Source organism: Stegodyphus dumicola, chromosome 10 (genome assembly GCF_044657685.1).
Source record: "Stegodyphus dumicola isolate Sdum_Otavi_A_Nest chromosome 10, ASM4465768v1".
NCBI lineage: Eukaryota > Metazoa > Arthropoda > Arachnida > Araneae > Eresidae > Stegodyphus > Stegodyphus dumicola.
Window position 1 is genome coordinate 31,143,281 of NC_140777.1, and position 22,491 is coordinate 31,165,771.

At 31.6% G+C, this 22,491-nt stretch overlaps 1 protein-coding gene across 1 annotated transcript in view; it reads left to right on the forward strand.

The window, feature by feature from the left end:
- mRpL3 (mitochondrial ribosomal protein L3) overlaps positions 1-22,491 on the forward strand; it is a 65,893-nt gene that overhangs the window by 22,028 nt on the left and 21,374 nt on the right. The window contains exons 6-8 of the mRNA XM_035357159.2: positions 803-863; positions 9,197-9,305; positions 15,008-15,085. Of these exons, the coding sequence (XP_035213050.1) occupies positions 803-863; positions 9,197-9,305; positions 15,008-15,085 (248 nt within the window). The remainder of the gene's footprint in view (positions 1-802; positions 864-9,196; positions 9,306-15,007; positions 15,086-22,491) is intronic.

Genomic DNA, 22,491 nt, shown 5'->3' on the forward strand with positions numbered 1-22,491 from the left:
TTCTTTTTAATTCAGATAGTGAAGAATCAGATTTTGATGGCTTCATTTGATGTACAGTGTGCTGTAATTCCTTTGTATTTAAAATTTTGTAAAATTTAAAATTTTCTTTTGTCATGCAAATTTAATGTCTCATTGTTGCAACATATTTTGTAATATAGTATGAGTATGACAAATATGGACTTCTTTAGTGGGACAAATATGGACTTCTCAGTAAATATAAGTATATTCATGAACGTAAATATATTTTCAACATTTCTTACCTTTAATTTATTTTTGAGTTACAGTTTCATGCCATGCGTTTTTTTTAACTGATATGTCATATATCAGGACATAGGTCAAGATTTTGCATCTATATGGTCCACGACGATGTCATGTGCAATTTAATCTATTGTGGCGTTTATGCTGATGCAGCATTTCTGCTTAATTTTAATTTTCTTCCCGCCATTTTTCTCGAGTGCAGCGTTTACGCTGATGCGGCCTTTCTTCCAGAAATTACGGTAATTTATTTTGTCATACATTTGAAGCAGAATAATGTAGTGAATATCAAAAAAAGAAAAATGATGAAATGATTTAAATTAAATTGAAAGTGATTAAATGAAAAAAGATTAAAATAAATTGGAAAGATTATTAGTCTGTAATAAATTCATATTCGTTTTGATTTTTTCCAATTTATTTATAATTAAAATGTAACGGTTTGCAAATATATAAAGAGAGTTCACAATTTCATTTATGGTAATGAATATCTGAATTTTTTTGGAATATGAATCTGGTATTTAAACATGAATCCTGGTTTTTTTTTCAGGTACTCCATTATTTGCTAATCATTTCAGAGTTGGAGACTATGTTAACATAAGAGGTATCACGTAAGTAATAAAGTTTTCCTTAAATTTTATTAAATATTATTTCACTTTGTGTTGTTAGATGTTATTAGTTCCTTTAGTATCTGGTTGTAATGAAAAATTTTTCCACCAAAAGATATTCTTACTAAAGTTAGGGAAAAAACATGAAAGCAGAACCTTTAGTTCGGGTAGTAATCACCACCAAATCTATGATTTTTTGGTATCGTTTTGGTAGTTTTTCAAAGCATTTGTGGCCCAGAAACTTAGTGGCTGTGAGTCTAAAAACAGATCTGCCTCATTTCTGATGCTCTGTGCAGAATGGAAGATAGCACCAGCAAGATGTAGTTACAGGTGTGGAGAAAGGTAGAAATTCAAAGGAACAGTGTCAGGACTATATGATGATGAGACAAAAGAACCCATTCTAATCCATAAAGAGTCCAACTAGTGAATGCAGACACATGTGGTCTTGCATTATCTTGATGGAACATTACCAGAGCTCAGTTTGATGTTTTTCCTTGATAGCAGTGTGAATATGGACCAGCATCTCACTGTACATCTTGCTGTTGAGGGTTTTACCTTTTTCCAGATACTCTTTGTGGATAATACCATGGCAATCCCAACAGATACAAAGCATGATCTTTTTGTTAGTTAAATTGTGCTTTGTGATGCTGCCCTTTTCGGCCTGTGTAGTTGAAATACATCCATTTTTCATCACAAGTGACGATCCAGTCCAGAATTTGTCCCTGCATTAATATTCAAGCAGATTTAGTACATATCTGTTCTTATCTGCTTGAACCAGCGCATACAGCACCTAGCAACTAAACTTGTACATCAAGTTTATGTGATGCATAGCATGACTAAAGGGCATGGCACTAATGCCTAACTCCTTAGCAAGCTCTTGAGTGGTTGCATACTGATCTCCTTTCACAAGTTCTTGCAAACAGACCTCATCAACATCAGTAGGCTGGCCAGAGAGCTCTGTTTCTTGAATGTCATAGTCCTTGTTTATGAACTTTTGGTGCCGAACCTTCACTGTGTCACATGATACAACATTAGTACCATGGTGTACACATGGTGTGGTGACATCCGTAGCTGACTTTTTGCAACAGAACTGGACGTAAATGATTGTTCTAATCTGGTAGTGTGATAGTTCTATTTCAGACATCTTGTACTTACTTCTTATTACACAGATGTTCTTTTTTTTTTTTTTTTTTTTTTTTTCTTTCTTTCTCTCTCTTTCCTTTATATCTCTGTTTGAAGTAGATTATGGAAAAAATATTTTAGGCAAGAATTTTTTTTTGGAATTTTTAATAAGAGATACCATTTTCAGTCAGATTTTCTGTGGTCGTTTTATCTTCACATTTTATGCTTTCAATTAGCAGGCTTGCATAACAAATTATGTATGTTTTCTTTTGCAAAAGCAGTGACGATTGTTTCTTTTACACCAATATATTACTTTCATCTATAAGCTAAGGAACATTTATTTTAGTTATTATGTGCTTTGCCATTTGGCACTAAACAGAAAGAGAGGGTTGTCCCATGGAAGACTTCTTAAAGGAAACTAGCTTGTATCCATGTTATACAGGGGGAACAATGAAAATGTCCGCGTAGCCAGCCCCAGGACTTGAACCCCGGACCGAACTACCAGCTTTTACCACTCAGTTGCTCGTGGGCTAAGGAACATTTATAAGAATGAATTTTTAAGTTTACGATGTATGGAAAAACTTAGTAAAAATACATTTGTTATATTTAAATTATATTATGAAAAATTGAACAAAATATGCTAATGTGTTTTCCCAATAATAAAGCTGGTTCTTATATTAATTTTTACTTCAGAAAGCCATAAGGGTTATTTTGAGGGTATATTTTATTTTTCAAAAAAATAATTAGCATTCATTCTTTTACAATAATCTACATTTATTCATATACAAATATGTACATTTTTTTTATGTAGAGTCATCTTTTGAAACATTGTTCATAGAGATCCAAATCCTGAATAGCAGCTAAAATTTCTTGAAGTTTCCTGTAGATATAGTGGATGGAATCTCTCATATCTAGCAATATGTGTTTCCCTAAAATGAGCACATCTAATTATATGATTGACACTCTAACGAACCATAGTAAATTGGCAACACAGCTGTCTGTAATTTTATTCCCATGAAGTCTTTAGACAAATCAAGATCTCTTGTAGGCTGATTTTCAATTTCTATCCATTCTGTTTTCAGTACAATTAATGCTTTTCATAGACAAATTTACCTTGAATATCTTACTTGTTGCAACATCAAGACTTTGAACATAAGCATCCATTTCTGTGGGAATCATTATGTAATCTATTCTTTCTGCAAGAAAGTTTTTAATTGGTGAGCACTGGTTGTATCTTATATTAGCAGATTTATTTGGCCAAGTGATATCATATTGACACACTTCTGTATAATTTCTTGTATCCATCAGTTTTTATCTGTTACAAGAACATAAATGCCTGAAATACATTCAGACTTACCTTTCGTGGCCTTAGTGGTGACTAGAGGTGAGACTTTCTTTTAATACAGAAAAATTGCCTGATAAAGATAACATGTGCATTTCTTTCATGTAAAGAAAATATAGATTGTCAAAGCTACCCCCCCCCCACTTATTAACTATCATTTGAGATCCTTGACCCATAAATGCAGTTTGATCTATATTTGATATATATATTAGACAATGAAACATAATGTTATAAAAGCTGACTACTGTTTGATTTGTAACTAATTACAACTTTCCAGTTGTAGTTTCAGACCATTTGACGCAGCTTTTATATGTAGTGCTTCCAGATTCTGCCATAGCAAGAAAATACATCATTCAAATGCTACTTATGAAAGAAAAAAAAAATCTGACTGTATTTGATCCAAATTAGATATGAAAACTCTTGAGGCCAATCTCACTGAAAATGGTAAACATAGAAGAAAATGAAAAGCAGTGGTGTAGGAAAATATTTTGTAATTTAGAACTTGAGTTTGCTAAGCATGCTATTTATAAATCTGTACGTTCATAAGTTATAAATGGTTTCTGAGTATTTTTTAGATGATGATATGCATATTTTTTGTTTCTGTCTAGAATTTAAAAATAATAATGATAAACGCAAAATAAAAAGTTAAAAAAAGTAATTTTCCTATTGAAATCAGAATTCAAAAACCTCAAGATATATGGTGTAAGAATTACAATTTTTCCTATGATTATTTGTAATTTAAAATATTTGCTTTAATGTGTGTGTGTGTGTGTGTGTGTGTATTTAATTATGGCAAAGCACACTAGGGCTATCTGCCTAAGAGGAGGGATGCCTTCATGGAGGACTTTCTAAGGAAAACTGGCTCGTATACACGTTACACATGGGGAAAACCACGAAAACATCCATGCAGCCAGCCCGTTCGCAGGATTTGAACCTCGGACCGAACTACCAGTGTTCAGCGACTTTACCGCTCGGCCGCTGGTGGGCTATTTGCTTTAATGATATATTAGTAGATTTAGTGATATTTCTGCCGTGTAATGAGATGGAAATTTCTGATGAAATATGCATATTATTCAGTAGAAATATTTTTAATTATTCAGTTTTTCATATTTATGGCTTTTAAGTTAAATGTACTTTAATGAATTACATTTAATATTTAATTGAAAATTAACAAATAATTCATTAAAAAAAGTAATTTTTTTTTAAAGTTTGTAAAAGTGCTATTCACACATTTACTATAGGTTGAAGTTTATGTATTCCTTCGAAAAATAGATCCTTTGATTTGTATAAAAATTTCTAGATTGGTGGAGCTTTCTTGGATTACACTCTAGATGTCATCACCAATCCTATATGGTAGTTTTTTTCATATGTAATTTTTTGGGGGGAGAAAGGGGATGCTTTAATGCTAGATCAGGAAAATAGAATTAAATTAGACTGATGCCAGTGGCTTCAGAAGACAGTGTTGACTGCATTATGTAAATAGTGAATTTATCTTCTGTGTAAAAAGTGCATCAGCACGTGCTGATTTTATTGAAAAGTATAGAATAGGTAAGCATTTACATGGGTGAAGAGATAGAAATTAATTGCATATTTAAACTCTTCTTGTGCGAATAGAGAGAATTTTTGCCTTTCAGACATAGAATACACTGGGGAACAATTTGGTAACATTATTTCTGTTGAGTTACATTTTTGAGCTGTTTTAGAGTTAAAATAGGCATGCTGATTGCAAAATTATAGTTAGCTTTCTTCTACCGTATCAAGTTGTTTCTCTACACCTTATGCGAATGTGATCGTTCTCTGTTGTGTCAAGCATAGATCATAGGTAGTACTACTGCTCTTCTATTGGCATCAGTGCATTTGTCACTTCAGTTATCAAGATTTTTGAAATAAGAAATAATTTTATTCATAAGGAATTTGACCAGCATGAGTTGAATGATTTGGGACTATCCAAAAAAGCTTCAAAGTTGTTAGCATAAAGACTGCCTGAGAAAAATTTTCTTAAAAAAGGAGTTAAGATATCCTACTTCCAATTGATAGAAAATGCATTTTAGAGTATTTTCAAAGGGATGGTGTATTTGTGTATTGCTGTAGCGTAAACGGTTTAATGGAAGAGTTGGAAATTTCAGCGAATAATGCAACTGAATGGTGATTGTACATCAAATAGTTCAATGCAGAGCTGTGTCATCTTCGGAATGTTTGATTGCATCAAATTGCATTTTTACATAGCCATCTTGATAACTTCCCAAAAAAATCTTAGTGCAGTCAGTGATAAGCAGAGTGAGCAATTCCACCAAGATTTGAAGGTTATAGAGGCACAGTACCAACAGTACCAAAGCAGATGGGATGTATATATGATGGCAGCTTATTGTTGGAGCATCAAGCAAGAATGCCCACAGATTAAACACTTCAAAAAAAGCCATAAGTGAAAATGTTTCCCATGCTATGTTTATTAGAAAGTATCTTTGCTGTTTGTATGAACAAAATTTGCCTTGCAGTAACTATATTACAGCCTTTGTATAAATAAAACTATTCTTTGTGAACATTATATTTGGTAAGTTTTTCCTTTATATGCATATTTTATGTAACTTTGAGACAAAAAGAGGGTATCCTGTAACTTAAAAAAGTTGACATGATAGATAAAAACAGATTATTTTTGGTTTCAGAGGCCAAAATTTAGTCAGAAACAAGTGACAGATCTGTGACAATAAAATTGGTATTTCCCAGTGTTATGAGATCAAAAGTATGCAGATCTGCCTGTAAAACCACAGTGCAAGCTCACACAGGTTTTGAAGGAATGCTTGCAAATCTCCAGATCTGAAAAGCAGTAACATAAGAGGAAAACGTGAGCTGAATGACACTGAACATAAAGTAATTGGAGGTTGTTATTGGAAAATATTTAGTCATGAAATTACTGCAATTGATGCATATCCCATTCCACTATAACTGATATCATTATTGGAAATGTATGGAACCACAGTTGTTTAGCCATAACCATGCTTGGCTGGCAGATGCTACAAAGTTATGCTCAAATTCATGAAATGAAATCACATTGAATTAACAGAAAATATTTATTGAGAATTTCAAGATGTACATTGTCAGCATCATGACTGCTATGAGCTCTGAATTTTGGGTTTCATAGTGGATTTGGATAGCCAACTTTTTTCATAGTTCATTTTGGATAGCCAACCCATATAATACAACCTAATCATTGACATAATCAGTGTCAAGCATTTCTTACAGTGATATAATGCCCAATTGACAACCTTCCTTAAACGTGTTTTCCAAAGCATGCTTACTCATACTTTGGTATCTGAGAATTTGATAGACTGATGTCAGTATGGAGAATACTAGATGAAGGTGATTTCTCCAAATATTTTTTACCCAAGTAAGCTTTGCTAGTGGAGGCATAATGTTTTGAAGCTGTTTCTTGCAATTAAAGATTGACTTTCCGGTTCCTGTGCAGGAAATTGTGAACAGAGATCAATATTTTACATGATGCTGTGCTGTCCATTTGAAGCTTATTCATTTATGTTTCAGCATGTAGTATGTACCCATACTTAAAACACAGGCTGGGCAGAATTGTTTACTGTTATGAATTTATAAGAACTGGATTAGCCTGCTTGTGCTGTGACCTTTAATGTAAGCTTAGATAAAAGAAAAGTGTAGGAAGTTTTACTATTATGTTATAAAAATTATTTTAAAATTAATTTTGTAATTGAACGTAATGGAAATCCATGTAAGTTTTACGAGATAACTTTTATTATCAGCTATGAGGTATCCTAAGCTGCCCCACAACTATGGCAGAACTGTTACTTTGAAATTATTGCTTGCAATTTCATTTGCAGCATCTGAAAAATTGTTAGCCTTCCAAACAAAATGATTGTAATTATCTCAGCAAATGATCCCCCCCCCCGTATAATTCAATTCCTTTATTGTTCCAAGGAAAAACACGTGTATACAGGTGGTTTTGATCATATAGAATATTTGCATTGCAGAATTGCCAACTCTCCCGATTTTCGACCGCTCTCCCGCCAACCTGATTTACAATATATTTCTCCCAACTTTTTCTTATTCTTAAAATTTCTCACGATTTTTATGCAACTTGGCTTAATACTTTGTTATATGAATAAAAAAAAAAGTGTTTTTGGACATCTGAAAGCAATTGAATTTTCTCTACGTTATATCTAAAACAAAACCTTGCGAATCAGATAGCTTCTGCTTTGTGAATGAGAGCATTATACATATCCAGAAACGTCGTTCTCCAGTTCTCCAATGGGCTTCCAGCTCCACTGCGTGTCAGCTGGCATATATTAGCCAATGAGGACAAAGCAAGTTGTTATTTGGACGTTCTTTAGTTATTTCGTTCATTTTGTCCTGAGTTGTGTGAGTACACGTGCCTTAGGGAAATAGTTTTAGAAATTATCATCTTTTGTTACGTCTGCGAGAAAGGTCCGTTGTTGCGATTTTTCGATTTCGCATGGTAAAAGGGTGGATGTTCTCAAACATGTGCGTACACAAAAACACAAGGATAACATGAGTTGTTTTTAAAAAAACGAAAAATTAAATTTTTTTCGGAAACAAAGGACCAAAAAGTTATTAATGCAGAATGTCTGTTCTCTGCCTTTTTACTGGAGCACAACCTGCTACTGAATGCATCGGATCACGCTGCAGCTTTATTTAGAAAAATGTTTCCCGATAGTGAAATCGCCAAGAAATACTCAAGGTGCAAAAATCAAAACAGGTGCAATTGTTAAAGAAATGGGTTTGAAAAATAAATCTTCAGTTATTGATTGCATTAAAACAGCTCTGTTCTGCCTCTCTATGGATGGAAGCAATAATACTGATTCAAAACTGTATCCAATTGTTATTTCTTTTTTTCATCCATAATCTTCAGAAATTGAGTGCAGTTTACTTTATGTTCCCACTTTAGAAGGACATTTGACAGGATTTAATATAGCACAGCTAATTATTAAAACTTTAAAAGAAAATGCAGGCCCTCTGGATAATTGCTTAGCACTTGGTGCCGATAAAGAAAGGAAAATTCAGATTTTCAGATTATGAGGTGCACCTGTCACCTCTTAAATTTAGCAGCTGAAAAAGGGGCAGCTTCTTTACCAATAAATGTGGATGAACACATTGTTGATATTTATTATTATTTTGAAAGGAGTTCTAAAAGAAAGGAAAAATTGAAACAGTTCCAACAGCTGCATAACAGCAGTTTACAATTAGAAAACTTGGATGAAGTTATAAAATCAGCTAGGATTGACACCCAGTGGAGTTTAATTGGAAAACTGAAAGGTGCTGATGGAATTTTAAAATATAGTGAACTGTCTAGAATTGTGTTGGCCATCTTGACAGTTCCCGATAGTCATGCAGAGTGTGAGAGGATTCTCAGTGTTGTTGCGAAAACGAGGACTAAATTTTGATCTTATATTAGTGATGACACATTAGAAAAACTTTTATTAGCAAAAGTAGGCCTACGTGGCAATTGCTGTGAACAAAATTATGAAGTTTCTTTCTTAAAGAAAGCAAAATCTGCCACTATTTATAACATTTGTACGAAAACTGATTAAAGTGTCTTTCTTTTTTTTTTTTTTTTTTTTTTCTTAAACGATGCAAGTAATAAAAATGTTTTTTATGTGTAAGGTATTTTTGTGTTGCTTGCATTTAAGAATTAGTTACTATTTAAAGTTAATTCATTATTAAAAACTATATTTTTATCATTTAAAAAGTCTTTTTAACATTGTGAAAAATCTCCTGATTTTTTAGTTTTATAGGTTGGCAAGTATGGCATTGTATAAGATCAGCCACACATACATTTTTCAGTAACTATTATTTTGAATGAATTACTACAAACTTTAACATTTTGCAGGAGATATCATGGTTTCCAAGGTGTTATGAAGAGATGGGGCTTTAAAGGTGGACCTGCTACACATGGATGCACAAAAAGTCATCGCAGGCCAGGTTGTATTGGAGGAGGGGTAAGTGTTTTAAGTGCATTCAAAATAAAAATAATATACTTTAAAAAAAAGGCCTTTTCTTTCTATAATTGTCTATGTTTATGATTTTATCCTGTTGCCAAATTTATATGCATCAATCTAGAGCAGGAATTCTCAACCGGTGGTATGCAAAGAAATAAAATATATTTAACTATTAAGTTCAAAATTCTTGTGAAGAAAAAGAGCAATTGATAAAAATTTCCTACGATCGAATTCAAATTGAAAATTTCAAAAATAACACACTTGTTAACTTTTGGCTGAGTGGGGGAAAAAAAAAAAAAAAAAATTAAAACCATCTCAAGTAAAGCTATCAAATTTTTATTGCCTTTTTTCACAACCTATTTGTGTGAATAAGGATTTTCTTCCATGTTGTGTTTGAAAAAGAAACATAGAACAAAATTAAAAAGTGGATCCTAATTTACAGTTAAAGCTAAGTGAAATAAGGCCAGACATAAAGAAATTCATCTCTCTTAAACAGACCCAAATTTCACACTAAAGTTTAGAATTTAAGTACAGTACAAAGTCTCTAATCCGGACGTCCATTATCCGGAATGATCTATATTCCGGACCTCAAAGCCACAAACTTACGCATGCGCGTAAAGCCAGTAAAGCGTTTACCCATGCGGGCTTCCGATAGTGAAGAAAGTAACAAAACGTTATTGAAAGTGAAAAATTTCGATTGACAAGTTAGTCTGTATTTTCGACACAGCAATTATAGGACTTGAACAGTGTAACTTTGTAACTGAACAAGAAATTCTGTCTGTTTATAGAATTAAAGAGAAAGTATTAGCATAAAAAAACGAAGCAACTTAAACAATTTACATTGATAGAAATGTTTACTGAAGTAAACAAATAAATATTAAGTTCCCTCCCCCTTTTTTTGTTTTGTAAATAGAACCACTGACCTAGAGTATCTATCTTCAAATAAAAGTGTCAAATATGCTAATTTTCAATACCCCAATAGCACAATGACTGACCTTGCTATAACATTATGACGATCTCAATGTCACAGTGACGTTGTAAGCATGGCTTATTATCCACTTTTTGTGACATCATACTGTAATGTTTATGTTGACGTCGTACTGGGACATTAATGAGAAATCACAATTTTACTTTAATGTGAAGTCACATTGTTACATTGTTGTGAAGTCACATTGTTACATTGTTGTGACGGTGTTGCATAGTCATGCTGCAATGTAGTTGTGAGGTCACAGTGCGACATACATGTTGCAACTTTTATTTAACATCACAGAGTGACGTGAATGCAGTGTATAAAATGGCATGAATATAATATCACTTAAGATGTGAATGGATGTCATGCAACAGTGTATTACTTTTTAAATGACTAGTGTAACGTTGCAGTGCTTCTATTTTAGAGAACTGCTTCAGTAAAACAGATAACTACAGCAATGTTTTATTAAACCAATAAGAAGTTATACTGATTAAGGAATGAAAATATTTCTGTAATATTCGAAATCGTAAAATTGTTGAAAATATTCAATATAATCATGTGAAATTTGTTCATCATCGTAAGGTTGCATCCTATTAAAGTTATATAACTACAATCCATTCATGATTTATTATGTATCTGTATAAAACATACTGTACCTGCAAATACAGAATGTATTATATATATAATCCAAAAGTGATCATATAGTCATTCTCTAAGCGTATTGCAATCCAAATGCTTCAGAGTATTTATTACATGTCCAGAAGTTACATAATTTTGCTTTCTATCTTTGGAATTTAATTATTAAAGGCATGTCATATATATTTTTCAAAATTTCTTAATTATATTAAAAATCTGAGTTATTATTATAGCTTATTAAAACCTTCTTATAATTTTAATATTTCTAAATTTAAAAATTGTTTTTTCCCCTAAATGTAAATATTTAAAGGAAATTCTATTTGGCTTGCAATATTTTTTCCTAACTGTTTGACTTTTAATACTGTTTTTTTCTTCGCTTTCTCTCCTCCTGATCGCTTTTTTTCCCAGAAAAAGAACTAAATTATTAGATTTGATAATTAGAGGGGAAAAAAAGCCATTTTAATACTATATCCATAGGATATTTTTTATCTGTTTGAATATTTTCTTGTGTAATAAAGTGCTTTTTTTTTTTTTTTTTTTTTTTTTTTTTGAATAAAAAGCTATTGTAAACTACACTCTTAATCTTCAAATTAGTGATTTGTTGCTTATCTGTAACATTAAACATATAGTTATAGGTACAAAAAACGGTGGATCGAAAACATGGCTCTGAAAACTAAATTACAGGAAATTTATATTTAATGCATTCTCTTTCACCATTATTTCTCCATTGACAAATTACAGTTTTATATGATCTTTGAACTATAAATTAAAATAACTTTATTACACTGCTGAACTTCAATATATCAGGTTTCAATGAAAGTTTATATTAGTTAGTTATCATAATTATTCTTTAGTATGTGAAATATGTTAGTGAAAAAGTTTTGTGTCTTGTTGGGTTAAGTTATGAAATACTTTGTAAGTTACCTGCAAATTATCAGGTCCTGATGAAAGTTACCCACCACCGCAAATATCGTCTGTGCAAACAGTTAGAACTGGCATGTTTAATCATATTTTCTCAGACGATTTTTGGAATTTAAAAGAAAGAGACATGCTTTTGAACACTGTGTTGTGAAATTTCTATATCATTAAGTACAAGGTATCTGAAATGGAACTATCATACTACCAGATTAGAACAATCATTTACATCCAATTCTGTTGCAAAAAGTCAGGTAAAGAATGTCACCAAATAATGTGTACAGCTTTAGGTACTAATGTTGTATCATGACACTATGAAAGTTTGGTACCAAAAGTTGAAAAACAAGGGCTATGACATTCAAGAAACAGAGCTCTCTGGCCAGCCTACTGATGTTGATGAGGCCTGCCTGCGAGAACTTGTGAAAGGAGATCAGTATGTAACCACTCAAGAACTTGCTAAGGAATTAGACATTAGTGCCATGTCCTTTAGTCGTGCTATGCATAGCATAAACTCGATGTACAAGTTTAGTTGCTAGGTGCTGTATGCGCTGGTTCAAGCAGATAAGAACAGATGTGTACTAATCTGCTTGAATATTAATGCAAGGACAAATTCTGGACTGGATTGTCACTTGTGATGAAAAGTGGATGTATTTCAAATACACAGGCTGAGAAGGGGGTTGATCTGTGCGTGGTAAGCCCGTCGGCAGCCTCGCAAACTGCTATTTGACTAACGAAAAGATCATGCTTTGTATCTGGTTGGATTTCCGTGGTGTTGTCCACAAAGCGAATCTGGAAAAAGGTAAAACCCTTGACAGTAAGATGTACAGCAATATGCTAGTTCGTGTTGATGCTGCTATTAAGGGAAAGTGTCAAACTGAGTTCCGGTGCAAGAAAATAATGAATGTTCCATCGTTCCTTCAGACTTCTACCTTTTTTAACACCTGCAGTTACATCTTGCTGGTGCCATCTTCCATTCTGTGCATGAAGTCCAAAATGAGGTTGATCTGTTTTTGGACTCATGGCCACCAAGTTTCTGGGACGAAGGCTTTAAAAAAACTACAAAAGCGTTGGCAGAAAATCATAAATTTGGGTGGTTGATTACTACCTGCACTAAAGATACTGCTTTCATGCCCCCCCCCAAACTTTATTAATAATGTTTTTTTGGCAGAAAATTTTTGTTACTACCAGATATTTAAATAATGATGTTAAGTAAAAATGTCATATAATTTGCTTTATTAACTGATTAATGTCAGTCTCTTGTTTTGAATATTTCTGCATTTCCTAAACACATTTGCTACTCTTATAAATTTAATATAGTTTTACCCAGTTTGTTATCCAAAAGCCTAACAAATTTGCATGAATTAATAATTCTAGCTCTTAAAACAATCATTATCAAATGTGAATTACAGAAAATCTGTATTACTCACTTTTGAGAATATACACTGTACTGTAACCTTCATGGCAATGCTTAGGCACTGTTAGTGGCTCATACAGTAAACTGAATGAAACCTGAGCTTTTTATGTGATAAACTTCATATGTTCCACACTTTAATCAATACATATGGGGAGTTATTGTATACTGACATGAATGATACCAGTAGTAATTACTATATAATAAAATGAAATTAAGGAAATATTATTAAGAGTGAATTAAGAATGAAATGATTATCATCAAGAAAAATTAAGTGCATAAAACTTGTAGAAGTGTGAGAAAATCACAGATTTTTTGCTATCCACAAATTTTTGCAATTATAGAATGAAATTAGAAATATTTTTTGACTTAGTTATTTGGAATTATTTTAATATAATTATTTTACAAAGCAAAGATGAGAATTCAGAAAATATGTTTTAAGGTAAAGATAAGATAACATGAGATACATGCTTTTTTGCAATCTTCTCAATTAACATTAGTAGGAAAATGGAGTGGAATATCAGTTACCCTAAATAAGATATCTGAAGTTACATGGATTATTAATTATTTGTATGCTATCCGAAATTCATTTTGTTTTTATATGATTCCATTTTTTGCTTTGATATAAATAATATGAAGATATCATATTTTACAATGCATACTTTAAAAAAATTGTTAATGTAATCTAGATGAATCTGTACAATACAGAGACATGAAATAATGTAATGAGGTGCAAATACTTTATAAATAAGAATTTGAAAGGTAACAAATATATCTTGGACAAGCAATTATGAGATTAGTTTCAGATATTAAAATCTAATGGCATGACTCTGATGCTGTGCATTCACCTGATTGTCTTTATTAAAATCAGAAATGTTTTTGCAATGTGAAGTGCCAAAAAGGCATTAATACATATTTTAATATGGATTTTTTTTTTATTAACAGATTTTAAAGAAACATTTTCTTAGTATACTTTTAATTGAAGAGAAATAGATTATACTTTTTTTTTAACTTAAAAATTTGTTTTTTATTTATTTTTAGCACAGTAAATATAAAAAATACATTTATGTCTTTCATTTTAGAAGCTATGCAATTAAAACTTAATTTCAGTTATTTATTTTAGTTCAAATGGAAATTGGCAGTATTTATGAAAATAAAAATAACTCCACTATATAATTTTATCAGAAAAAAGCGTATTTTATATTGTATTTCATTTTTCAAGTATATAAATTTACAGCTTTCATTAAAATAAAAAAATAAGAAAGATATAAAACTCCTTCTATTACATTAAAAGAAATATTTGTTAATCCTACAGTAAAAGGCAGAGCAATTATCCGGAGTTTTCAAATACCTCGACTGACTCTTCAGATACTGGTTTCTGCTTTAAGCAAATTTCTGATAGAAATTTATTTGTTTGTTTGAATGGGGACATTAAAGAAGAATTACGTGAGCAAGGGCAAGAAAGGACAGGGTGGGGGAGACTGAGAAATTTCTTGTGGTCACATTAAATGTTTTCTCTGACATGTATGTGACATCTCTGTGACTTGTATCATGGTCCCAAGAGTGACGAAAATGTAACATTGGGATGTCATAGCAACTAAGTGTGCTGCATGGGTGTGGTTTAAATTTGATAGGTTTAAATCATATAAAAATTAGTTCATCTGTCATTTAATACAATATTGCTGATTAATATTTTAAATACTTGTTATGATTTACCATTTTTTTAATATTACTTTTAATTAAATTTTCCTCCCCCCCCCATACCCACAGCGCAAGCGAGGTGTCTGGAAAGGAAAGAAAATGCCTGGATTGATGGGTGGATACAGAAGGCTTATGGCAGGACTGAAGGTGAAAATTCAGTATGATATTCATGTATAAGTGATGTGTTCTAGAATAAATCCAAATAATCGAAATTAATATAAATTAAAATTCAAATTAATTATACTTTAAAATATAACTAAATTGGTGGAAAGTCACCATCACTTAATTGATAATTTGTAACATTTTGAAAAAACTTGGGATTGGTCTTGTTTTGGTAAATTTTATGACTTAAAAATGTAAACATAATCACCAGGAAGAATGCATACTTCGACCAAGACATAAAATTGGGTTAATGCAAATGAAATATCCGACTGCTATAAAAACACTATATTTTTGCCGCTAGCATTAGTCAACCAAAAACATATGTGCTATATCACAATATTAGTATGAGCCTTCAGGACAGGCTAAGATCATCAGTTGAAGAGGGCCTTGCCAAAGTGAACCATAGAGAATGCCTAATTGTGTGTACAGTCCATATGTCACAAGAACAGCTCTCAACAAAAAGTGTACAGCTATCTGTTGCCACAGAAATGTGCCTTAACAGATTTTCTTACTGATATCTTGAAGAATTATTTTTCAGTTTTCATCTTGAGACACTTAATGGCAAATTAGCAATATTTGTGTCATGATTTTAGAATTAAATAAAATAGTCATAGCATTGTTATTGCACCCAGTCTCAGAAATTGAATATTCAGTGATTTCTTTAGCTTTCTGAATCATGTCTAATTATTTTTCTCTATTTCATAATTTTTATATTTTATTACTTTAATAATAACAGAAGATTTCACCAATAGATTGATATGTAATTATTTAAAAGTGGAAATATAAATTTACCATACCACACTTTCAAGAAATACTTTTTACAAACAGCATTTCTTTTCCCATACCTCATGTTCAAACAAAATCAAAAGCTGCTCATTTTATCGGGGGAAGAGGGAGGCTGAGCTGAAATCAGGACTGCTTTTATTCTAATTACCAAGCTTGATTTTCACATTAATTTTTATGTACGTTTTTAAAGACACTATAACAAGTAATCTAGTAAAACATTCAAATAAAGACAAAACTGGGGATCTTTTAAATTATTCAGTTATGAATTTTATGCGTAGACATTGAGACTATCAGCCTGTAGAGCAGTGGTTCTTAACCGGGGGTGCGGGAGAAGCCCCTACCTAACCATGAAAATTATTAAATATCATTTATTAAATTTCTTAAAATACAATATTTGAAATCTGTAATAGTGTCCCCAGTATTAAAGCTCATAAAAATTGGTAGCACCTAGCTCACTTATCGCCAAAAGACACAGAAAAGAGCCGGTGCCGATGGGCGTATACACTACGCTACGAAAAGGCATGAAACGCTACAAATGAACGCGAAAAGGCAGCTAGGTGACGGAGAGAAGAAAAAAACTTTGTGGGAATACAAGTGGAGAACGTTATCCCAGCTTGCGCATGCTCCGAGTTCAATATGTGCTACTCCAACGGAGTCTACAGATTCACAGATTTGTATCTGCATCTGTTACGCCTGTGTTAGGTTGAGTCAAGTTGAGTCAACTATTGTGTCTGCGACATGTGTATTGTGTATTCTGACTTGTCCAGAAACCTCTTGAGACTAATACATTCTTAATTGCCTGTCCGAATAGGATTCAGTGACATTGCAAACATAAGAACATTATATATATTATATTACATTATTTCTAAACATTTAAATTGATTATAGTGAACCCCACTATGTCAAAAAAACGACACTGGAACGATAAGTATGTCGGTTATGGATTTACCTGCACAGTCGAAAAAGATGGCATGCAACAACCGCAATACATCTTGTGTTCCAAGATATTTTCAAACAGCAATCTCAAACCATCAAAGTTATTAGAGCATTTCAACAATCTGCATGATGGCGAAAAAGCGCATAGCATGAACAGCTTGAAGTCAAAGAAGGCTCGGCTTGGTACCAGTGGAACTATCCTAAAATTGTGCAGACCAGCAATTCAAAAACCTTTATTAGAAGCGTCATATCAAGTGGCATATTTATGTGGGAAAAAAAAAAAAAACCTCACATGATCACTGAAGAGTTGAAACCTTCTACTTTAATTATTGCTAAAACAGTTTTAGATTCGGAAGCACATAAAAAGATCCAACAGATTCCATTATCGAATTATATTATACGATCGCGAATACAAGATCTCAGTGAAGATATTTTAATGCAAGTAATTGAAGACTTAAAAATCAGTCCACTAAAAATAAGCAGGCAACTGGATGAGTCAACTGATGTTGATAATTCTAGCCAACTTTTGGTATTTGTCAGGTATATGAAGGGAAAAGAGGTGATAGAAGAATTTCTATTTTGTGAGCCACTGGAGGTGAATACGAGAGGAATTGATGTTTTCAATCACATCAAAGATTTTTTTACTAAATATCAATTACCAATGAATGTGATTGGCTCAATATGCACTGATGGAGCCCCAGCAATGTTAGGCAAAAATTCAGGATTTTTTCACACATGAAAAGAGAATTACCAGAAGTTATAATAATGCATTGCACGTTGCATCGTCATGCACTTGCGTCGAAAGCATTGCCAAAAAGTTTAAAACAACATCTAACTACAGCAGTAAATGTAGTAAAATACATCCGAAGGCGAGTACTTAATCATCGCATTTTTCGTGCATTTTGCGAAGAAATCGATGCTGATCATACCATGCTCCTATATTACACCGAAGTATGATGGTTATCTAAGGGTCGCATGCTTAACAGAGTTTTTTGAATTGCGTGAGGAAATTATTCAATTACTGACTAATCAAAACTGTTATTTAGTAAAAGATTTTGAGATTAATGATTCAATGCTGAGGCTGGCCTACTTAGCAGACATATTTAGCCATTTAAATGAATTGAATCTATCAATGCAAGGATTTGGTATAAGTATAATAATATCTAGTGAAAAATTATCTTCATTTATCGCAAAATTAGAAATTTGGATACGTCGAGTAGAAAAGGGGACTTTTGCAAACTTTCCCTTGCATGATTCTGTTATTGCAAAAAATGAAAAGAATACAATTATATCCAACATTGTAATACATTTGAGACGATTGAGCGAATCATTCAATGGATAATTTTCTACTGGAAATATTACCAAAACTCAGAGATGGATACTGTATCCTTTTCTATTTGACTTAAATTTGATGGATGATAGTGATCTGAAAAAAGATCAACTTATTGAAATGCGAGCAAGTGGACATGTTCAAATGGTCACAATTACGTTATCCAGAGTTGGCTCTGCAGTTACTCTTACTCTTTGCTACCACCTACTTGTGCGAAATGAGATTTTCATCGCTTTTGCATATAAAACTGCTTTTGCATATAAATCACTTGCATTTAAGTGAGAAATCGCTTAAATGCAAGTGATGACTTATGCGTATGTCTTTCAAAAAAGGAACCTCGCTTCGCCAATATAATAATGAACAAACAACAACAGACTAGTCATTAATAAAAATAATATAGTTTTATATTTATATAAAATGTACAACGTTTTTCAATAAACAATAAGTTTTGCAAAAAATGTATTTTTCTAGACTAAAAAAATTAAAACACATTTTTCAATGGGGTGTGGAGATATATTTTCAGATTCAATGGAGTGCGACTCACTAGAAAGGTTAAGAAACACTGCTATAGAGGAATATCTTACGGCAGCTTGCTGGCATCCATATCATACATAGAGAAAAACATGTTTTAGAAGCTTCTTTTCACCCGTTACTGATACCTTTTTGCCTAATTTTCTTAACTATACACTGAGATACTTCACTTGTTTGAAAAGTTCTTTTCAAAGCTTGAGGGAGAGGAACTACTAAAGAGTTCATCGAAACTTCAAAAGAGCAAAATTCAGCAATATTGTACTCAATCTGACTTGCGTGAGATTTTAATGGTTGACCTTTCTTGAATATAAAGATTCTTTTTTTTTTTTTTTTTTTTTTTTTTTTTTTTTTTTTTTTTTTTTTTTTTTTTTTTTTAAATTTAGGACTCATTATGACAATAGAACTAATGAAATGTAACAAGCTGCAATACTGAAAGAAATAACAATGGGAGCAAAAATAGTTCTTCAAAGTAGTAAAAGCTGTCAAGAAGGCACACGCACAAATGTGGACAAAACTGAGACAAATAAATTATCTTTTTCCCATTGCCAACATTCACTAAAATCCAAATAATAATAAAACATTCACTTGCTTACCCTCACTTAAAATATATTAACCCTGTTGTTATAGCAACTGCCGGCTAACTAAACATATTGTCAAGAACAGTTCTCATGGTAAACAGATAGTACACGTTTTGCAGAACTTGGGGGATGAAATATAAATATTGGATTTGGCATAGGTAATTCAAACACTATGTGTTGGTGGTTTGTAAAATTCCATGCTTTTTACACAACATTTGAAAATGAATCCTGTGACCATCAACCAATAAAAGTTTCAGATAAAGAACATTGTCAAAGCTGATTCCAGATAAAGTGTTTATGCTGTTATAGGCAATTTTGTTTGCCAAACTAATTTTGTGTGATACTGAAAAACATTTATCACATATGAAATAAAATGTTAATCCCAATGTTTTAATTAAATTGCTGTCATTACTTTCAAGTTATGAAATGTATAAAAATTAGATTTTATTAATGAAAAAATATGATAATTTGTAATTATGAAAATAAATTATCTTAGTAGTTTTAAAACATCTTTTCCAATACTATGTGCTCCATTGTATATCTTCATCATATTTAATAGTTCTGTACATGCTTCCATTCATAAATCTAGTAAAATTATATTCTTTAAGACATATGAGTTGCCAATGTCTTGCTATATGGAAAGCAAGGTTTAAAATTTTTATTAACCCAAAAGACCTATTAGCCTTGAAACGCAATTTTGTGTTGTTTCACTTTTTGTTTGAGTCTTTTGCCATTTAAAAAATGTAAGATTTTATTCTTTCATGTTTAATCTGTCTTTTGATTCAGAAACTAAATTTTTAGAAGCAGCAAATGCAGTTTTAAGAATTTTTTAATAACTTTTCACTCTGTCTGATTTAAGTAAAAATGCATTTAACCCCTTCACAATGGATGTATCCCCATATGCATCAGTATTTAATCCTCTTACGCGATGGCATGCCGCTTAGCACGACGGGCCTTGGAGATAATATGCAATAGCACAATCTCACAGGACAGGGTATTTTACAAGCCTGTAACTATCAACGATAAAGGTTTCCTGTAATGAATCTGTAACCATCAAATGAAAAAAAGAAAAATTCATTAAAAATATATTTTATATCAATTGTTTTGATTTTTTCTGTAATTGTATCTAACAGTAACATAATCATAATACAGAATAAAGATATTCTGAAAAGATTTTAATTAAAATCTAAATGCAAAATAAAATGTTTGACTCATCTTGATTAAATGCACAAAACTTATCTAAATCTATATCTAAACATATGTAAAAAATTATTAGATATATGAATGAATTATTATAGCATAAATGATTCAAAAAAGAGACAGCGTGTTATAGTCATAGCATTTCATTAGTTGAGAAATACATTTTGGGTTTGGACTTTTTAATTATTTCTATTAGAATAATTAATCCTGAGAATCCCCTTATTTTAGGCACATCTACAGGAGAAAATTTTGATTTTGGATAAAGATGGATTTTCACTCATATTTTCTTAATAGAAATTTTTACTTTCTTCATCTCTACATGTAATAAAAGAAAGAGTTTGTCTATGTGTGTCTATTGTTTGCGCTGCGCGTAAGCTAATAGACCAACGATTACGAAATTTGGTACATCTAGACAAGAGCCAGTGCACCTCAAAGCGATTTTTTTGAAATTCGAATTCGAATTTTTTTTTTATTTTATATTTTGTGACGAAATTGCGTAATTTTGAGACATAATGGGCTATAGGAAAGCGAGATTTTACTCTACACACTCCATTTTCACATCGTCATGAAACGTAGGCACTTAGGTATTTTACGAACTTAAAATAAATTTTGTGTTTCAATAAATCGATTAAATATGAATTTATTTAACAAGTGAGCTTAACACCTTTTCAAGGCGATTTTTTCTAAAAAAGTTTATTTTTAAAAATGTACCGTTTATTTTTCTTTGATTTTTGGACACATTAAACTTTCATCCTTGCGACTGCTTTTACAAAAAGAATTTTAGAAAAATGATAATATTTTGTATTTTTAAAATTTTTTTTAAATGAAGCTTCCGAGTACACATCTCACATCTTTAAAAATGTGATTTTGGCAACAATTTTCTTTTCTTATTGTTGGTAGATTTTTGATGAAATCGCATCATATTGAATAGTTTCATTCTTTTAGAAATATTGGTTTGGCAACAATTTTTCATCGTATTTCTTACGTTACTGTTTTTAAGAGATTGGCATATTTCATTGTCATTTTTATGTATATATAAAACTTTTTTTTTTTTTTTTAGTTTCTTTCCTGTTATTTTTTGCTTATTTCACCGTAAGATATTGAAAAGATTTACATGATTTTTTTTCTTCAACGGAAAGTTGGTTAAATTTTTTTATATGTAATATATTGTTTTTTTTGTTTCGGAAGTTTTCTGCAGAGTAAAATTCTGCGCAGTTTTTAAATTTAACATTTGGTGTTCCCTTCAGGCATTTTTATGGTACATTTAAAAGCCAGACGAAGGCTGGCAGCATAGCTGCTAGTATATAATAATATGTTCATTAGATCATCATCAAAGAAAGTACTGAAAAATTAATCTCATTCACATGAATTTGAATTTAATTTACTCCTGCAATTTTTTTTTTAATTCATAAAGCTTTAATTACTTAACAGATTGAGTTTATGATGGAATACCCACTGTTGTGCTGGATTATGAGTTGGAAGTAAAGCAAGCTTCCGATTCGGTCTTTGACAAAATTTTTATATCCAAATTCCTATCTTCGCTTAAATTAGCGTCTTTGTTATCAGAATAATCCCTCATGGGCTCATTTTCCATTTGATTATACTCTTCTGTGAAATAAATTTGAAGCATCTGAAACTGTCCAATGTTTATATCACTTGAAGCCTCAACTGTGTTTTGTGTACTGTATCTCCCGCTTATGTATCTAAACAAATCACCAGAATTGTAATATACTTTACAGACACAGCAACAAATAGGTTCAAATAAGCTAACTGATGTGGACACAAAGCACCATCTAGTAATTAAAAAAAATTGTATAAGAATGTGTATGTTTGAAAGTGCATATATGATACACCCATTTTGTATATGAATGCAAGCAGCAATGTATCAGTGCATCACCCGGCTACTAGTGACATTTGGGACCGATGTATATATGACTCGCCCATCTTCAAAGGGGTTTTCATTTCAGCAGCATGGCGTAAAAAGGTGTTAATTCATGGTATATCTAACTGAAAACATTCATTATTTTTGT